Here is a 6,589-nt window from a genome sequence, read left to right as displayed (position 1 = left end):
GCCCCGCAACGGGAAAGGCCACAACAGTGAGAGGCCCACGTACCGAAAAAAAAAAAAAAAAGAAGTTAAGAGTCCTAAAAATGATGAGAGAGTATGGTTATCGTTTCTATCTGCTCCAAATATATTATGATTCATCTCAGAGATTCTTCTGAGAAATCAGGTTTATATATAGGATTTGACATTGCTTTCAGCATCTTAACCGTTTGGGGCAAGTTTAACTGTAAAAGAGAGATGTCCTATTCTTTTGCCTCAAAATGTTGACATGCAGATTATAGTGAATTATTTTTCACTATGAAAAAGACAGAGTCCTGTTTTCCTCCACATTAGCAGAGTGTGAGTATTAAGAGAGGATTTTAATCTGGGGAGCCTGGGGGAGGAGGCTGTGTTTGATTGATCTGATGTGCCCAGCTGGGGCACCTGTTTTCTTCCCTGGCTCTGACTTGCTACTCTAGTTTCATCTACGTGTGTAACATAGTGCAGCATTCCAAGGAACACTGTCAACTCGGTGGGTGATGCTAATTTACAAATAAATATGACACATGGGAGCCTTGGGGGATGGGGAGGGAAAGCCAGGGCACTTGGATGACAATTTATGTATGAGGACCAGAAAGCCAGGACTCATTTGTTCCTGATAGTTTCCTGAGCATCTAGGCTCTCAGTAATCAAGAAAAACAACCCTCATCTACAAGCCAGTTTTATTGAAGTGGGGCACAATTCTTCACTATATCAAGCACTTCATCTAACTCCTGATTCTGGGCTGTTTTTCAAGGTCCTGCATCTTCAACGTTAGGGTGGGGAAAGGAGGGAACATTTTAGCTCTGCTCTGGGAGGGCAGTGCAACTAGTCCCAGCAAAGCTTAGGTATATAAAAGTTGCCAGCCAACCAGCCATTTTGTTGCCCCTAGTTCCATTCTGACCATATCTTAGTGCTGCCCCAGCTGGCAATTTCCAGGTTATTTCCCTGTGGTCCTTCTCCAGCCTCTGCAACCCACATTGGCCAGTTCCGCTCCAACAGGCTGTTTCTACCCACACTCTCTGTTGAACTGCACTATTTCCCAAAAACCCAGCTCATTAAACTGTATTTGGTTTACTGGTTTATTTCTTTCTCTACTTGTCATCATATTAAAATTTTCAAACCACAACTTGTGAATTCAACAGCTGACAATCTTCTCTGAATGCCCTTGTGTGCAGATATCTATAGAAAATGCTAGGGAGGGCTTCCCTGGTGGCGCAGTGGTTGAGAACCCGCCTGCCGATGCAGGGGACACAGGTTCGTGCCCCGGTCTGGGAAGATCCCACGTGCCGTGGAGCGGCTGGGCCCATGAGCCATGGCCGCTGAGCCTGCGCGTCCGGAGCCTGTGCTCCGCAACGGGAGAGGCCACAACAGTGGGAGGCCCGCGTACCGTAAAAAAAAAAAAAAGAAAGAAAGAAAGAAAGTACTAGGGAAATACTCAACAAGAAATAGTTGAAGCTTCTTCCCGAGGCATAAAGTAGGTGAATGGAGGTAAGATAAGGTCCTATGTAAAGGAAAATAGTTAATAATAGCTATATTTACCGTTTCCTCCATGCTAGGCACCAATGTCCCCACCTAAGCTAAATGTTTTTAATAGATTATTTCATTTAATTCTCACCTAGGGTAAGTATTACTGAGTCTTATTTTACATATGGGGAAAAGGAAGCCTAACGAGCTTAAGTGACACTTTCAAAGTCACAGGACTAGTAAGTGGTAAAGTATAAGAAAGAAGCCAGCTTTACTCCAAAGCATGGGCTTTTTCTAAGAAGTATACATCTCCCAAGTGAAAAACTGCCTCTAAGCAGTTTAGATTTAACTCTAAGCAGTGGTTCTCAACTGTGGGCTCTTTGCTTCAACCTCACCGCCACCCCAGGAACATTTGGCCATATCTGGGGACATTTTCGGTTGTCACAACTGGTAGGGGAGTGCTACTGGCATCTAGTGAGTAGAGGCCAGGGGTGCTGCTAAACATTCTACAATGCTCAGGACAGCCCCCAACAATAAAGAATGATCTGATCCAAAATGTCAATGGTGCCGAGGCTGAGAAAGTTGGATTCGAAGGATGGTGGATTTTTAAGGCCAATTCATAAAAAACAAGTTGTTTTGTCTGTACCTCACTCATATGTACATTCTATTCCATCACAGATGACAGCAGCCTTCTAAATCTAACTCCCTACCCCCTGGTTAGAAGACGGAAGAGAAGGTTCTTTGGGCTGTGCTGTCTCGTCTCAAGCTAGGTGATTCCTCCTGGAAACCACCACTAGGAAGACCTGAAAATATCACTGAACCCGAGGACCTCCAGACAGCTGAACCACAGTTATTGGTTTTTGACTATGTTTTCTATGCTTCCTTATTACTTTTATCCATCTCCCACTGCCCTTTGAAATGATTTTACATTTGAAAGCAGCTGCTGTCAAGAAAAAAAAAAAAGATTCAAAAAGCAGGCTGTTTTTAAAAGGATTTTTAAAGCTGACATTGTGCATGTCTGCTCCAAACCACACCATGACAGATGCAAGAATTATGATTTTTAAATTATTTAAAGGTTTTTCTAAGTATTACACCGAGAAAAATTATTTCATGTATAATAGTATATCTATAGCTCTTGCTGATGTCATGTTAACAAATGATCACATATGAGAGTCTTTAAACATAGAAATCTATTTAAAACTGCAAAACTGTTCAAAATCCAACCAATATTAGGAATAATATTATAATCAAACATATACCACCTCAACCTATTGCTTTCTCTGCACTCATTTACGTTTAGTCTTCCATTCTGTCAGAATCTAAGAGCTTCAACGTAAAAATATCTTAATTTATAATGCAACAAGAACCATATATGAAAAGTATTTAAATTTTGTAAATACACAATAATCCTAATAACTTCATACAATGCATATGGGCAACTAATTTCCTTTCGATCCAATGGTGTCTTTTTCAGCTTCTTGGAGAATGAAGTAATCCAGTTAGGAAATGGTGTAGTGACATATACAATTACCCTCAAATGTAAAATTGAGTATTATCATATTCTGTTCTAACTGAAATCTGAAGCATGATGTCTGCACATCAGCATAGTGTTAAATCTTATAGGGCATGCTGGAATTAGCTCAGATCGTAAAAATACTTAACATTTTACATTGTTAATAAAATCTTTTTAGTTAAGCTAAGTTTGTCTCATTTTAGATGACTATGCAGATAGGACTTTTCCAACGTGTACTTGGTGTCTTGTCTTATGCTTAGAATCTTAAAAGCAGGACACATTAAGCAATACTCTATTTTAGAAAGGAGGAAGCCACACGCTTTGTTTGTCTGCTCACAGCTCTGCTGTGCTCTTCCTCCACTAAACTTGTAACACGATACAGATTTTGTTATCTTTTCCCTTGTTCTTCCTTTGGCCCATTTCCCAGACAGAGTTTCCCATGGGTTGAAAGATCAAGCCTTTGGACTTCTTTTCTTGTTTTCCATAGTCTGAAATTCCTAAAGTCAGACAAGAGGCACCAGAGTCCAGCACAATAAAAGGATGACCTATACATGGTTTATCCAAGATGCATCTTTAATCCCAACCCTATAATTTCTCAGTATTTATGTGCACAGGCGTTTATAAGTCCACCAGTATTTTGACCTGAAAAGGAAATATACTCAAGCTTTTTGCTTTAGTGAAGAGCAAGAGGGGTACAGACAAACTACTGGAATAATTATCGTATTAGGTTGAATTATATGAAATTGCTGATATTTGACTGTTTTTGACCTAAAAAATGGCAGCTTCAAATAGTTCAACCTAATATCTGATGTTGTGGAAATTATCCTTGAAATTGTCTTCTAGTTTTTTTGATTGAAAGTGAAAGGATTAAAGAGTTGGAAGAGATCTCAAAAGGCGATGCATACCTCTATTTAGATCACACCAGCTGGTTTTTGGCCTTATTCTTGGAGTCCAGAGATGTATTCCAGTGAGTTGGCAATTGATGCATGGCTATGGGTATGACTATCTTCATATCAAGACGTACCCTTGAAAGTTATACAAGAAAAATCACAATTTTCTAAATCAGATACTTGTAATACAGTGTGGGAATATGCTATTTAAAAACTCCTAGGGTGACTGCTCCTTTGCAAAGCAGGTAACCACTCCCAAATTTACCTGGTCCTCAAACCCTGATTTTCATAAATCAGGTTTGATTCAAGTTTAATATCCTTTCCTGAATTCAGTTCATTTTTATCTCCTGAAGTTTAATTCACTTCAGGTCCATTGTTTTAGAAATTATGAAGGAGCCCAATCTGGCACGCTCTCAGCTCCCATCTCTGCCCTCTCCCACCTTCCACTATACTGAACCCTTAGCTTCAATCTAGTTCCTACTAAAAAAAATACATGCAGAGTTATTAACAGATAAGCCCAGCCTTGGTGTTCAGCACCTTCTTCTAAATGCCAGACCTAAATCACTTCTGCTTGGTTAATTTGTGCTCACTCTTGCCTTAGCCTCAGTGTGAAAGTAACACCTTCCGTGCAATTGTCCTTTGTAAAACTGAAGACTGTTAATAAATTCAGGTCTCACCTCCATGTCTGGGGAGGGCTATAGTAGCTATTCATGGAGATGGGGATTTGTCTAATTCCCTAGCTAGGCTTTCCATATCTAAGATAAATAAATTCAGCCACCGTATCTTTTCTTCATAGTGCCTGTTTCCTGGCCTTGGATCAATTTTGTAGTTCCCGTGGACACACTCCAAGATTTATAGATCTTCTTTCACTATAGCAGGTCCTAAAATTAAATTTAGCACTCAAAGTCCCAATAACCTACCCTGGCTCAGAGCTGCAATGGGTAATTCACCATCTCCCATTAGGTATGCCAGTGCATCTTGTTAGGAGCTGACCCTACTCCCCTGTCACCTACCAAAGGACTTTCTCAGGTGTAGTTCCATGAGATAACTGTCTCAGCTTCCTGCTGGTAATTTTCTTTCAGATTAGCAATAACACTGAGCTGATCTCTAGGGATAAAGAGAGCCCACTGAACTCATTTTGTTGCATGTACGCATATTCTTGAAACAAAAAAGAATGTAAAGTTTTTTCTGGCACACAACCACCCATTTTACCACCATATTTTTCATATGCTGTGTTGATCTTTTTTTTTTTTTCAGATTACAGAGACAATACATGTTCTTTGTGGAAAATCTGAAAAATACCACCAAGTATAAAGAAAATAAAAATCACCTGAATCCCGCCACAATCACATTGTTTAAAACCACATTTCCAGGCTTTAAATCAGTCATTGGCTGGGTCCAAAGGCACTTTTGGATGAGGTATATGAAGAAATGCCCAGAAGGCCAAGGTGCCACTTTAAAAAAAATCCATCCACTAATGTTTTGCACACGTCTAGGAAGAGATTCAGCGCACACTTCTGATTGTGCCATTGTTCAAGGGTACAAAGATGACTTTAAAAGTAGCACAGCCCTGATGCCTCCTCTAATGAAAGCTCTTGGGGGAATTCTAAAATCCTGCCAGATCGTTTTGTTCCTCGGTGCTCCTGCAAGTTTGGATACTTACTGTTTGGCAGTACTGCCATCTACTGGAAGCTAAAATTATACAGAGCATAAAAGCATCTAACTGATTTTAGACAGCCAACAAATGGGCCAGATTAACAATGATTCCATGTGGAATTTCAGACTCTGGAAGTCTCAAAATCGAAAGAATTAAAGATATCCATCCATAATAACTTCCCATCTACCCACACACATACTTTAGCAATGTCTACCATTTCTTTGTGCTCTAGAACATCACCAAATGCAAAATGCTCAACTTTCAGGTTACTATAGAAAGGATGAAAAACGGTCCAGGATAAACCACTAATATTAAATATAAAGTCCAGAAATAAACCCAAGAACATAGAAGAATTGAGAACATTAAAAAGATGACATTTCAAATCTGTGAGAAAATGTTGGATTATTAAGTTATATTGGGATAAATGGTTAGCCATCTGTTGAGGGATATATTATATCTATACCTCATAACTGTCATCAAAATAAATTCTCAGTGAAGTATTTAAATTAAATATTAAAGCACATAAATAAACCGGCAGTGTTGATGAATATATATGTAATTTTAGTGTGTGTGGGGGGGGGAAGCCTTTCTAAGCATGATAGCAAAGGAAGAAACCCTAAAGGAAAAGATGGGTGGATCTGACCAATTAAAAATGCAAAACTCCTATAGAGTAAGACAAACAAACAAACAAACCAGATTAAGAGAAAGCCAAATTTTAAATATATGCAACAAAGAGTACAGATGTCTAATAACATATATCAAGAGCTTAAATTCCACTACCTTTGGGAAGTTTCCATGATCTACAGCTCCTTCCCCAGCCAAGTGTTCCCACTTTATTCTTTCCTTTTCCTTATTACACTTTTTTCATTATTGCTTGTTGAATTGTCTATCTCCACTAAACTGGAAGTTCCAGATGGCAGCAACCAGGTCTATTTTGCTTATTCTTATATCCTCAGCACAATGCTAAACACGAAAGCAAATACTGAAAACATATTTATGAAATGAGTGGATAATGAATGCATGAATAAATGACATTTTATGACTCAAAAA

The 6,589-nt window shown here is 39.1% G+C and overlaps 1 protein-coding gene across 1 annotated transcript in view; it reads left to right on the top strand.

Moving 5' to 3' along the window:
• Positions 1-5,339, top strand: part of RGS7BP (regulator of G protein signaling 7 binding protein) — a 122,061-nt gene extending 116,722 nt beyond the window's left edge. Inside the window, exon 6 of the mRNA XM_007445644.1 lies at positions 2,158-5,339. Within this exon, the coding sequence (XP_007445706.1) occupies positions 2,158-2,249 (92 nt within the window). The 3' untranslated portion in view covers positions 2,250-5,339. The remainder of the gene's footprint in view (positions 1-2,157) is intronic.
• Positions 5,340-6,589: the final 1,250 nt, after the last annotated feature.

Source organism: Lipotes vexillifer, unplaced genomic scaffold (genome assembly GCF_000442215.2).
Source record: "Lipotes vexillifer unplaced genomic scaffold, Lipotes_vexillifer_v1.1 scaffold563, whole genome shotgun sequence".
Lineage (NCBI taxonomy): Eukaryota > Metazoa > Chordata > Mammalia > Artiodactyla > Lipotidae > Lipotes > Lipotes vexillifer.
The sequence above is the reverse complement of the archived record's forward strand: the minus strand, read 5'-3'. Positions and strand labels throughout refer to the sequence as shown.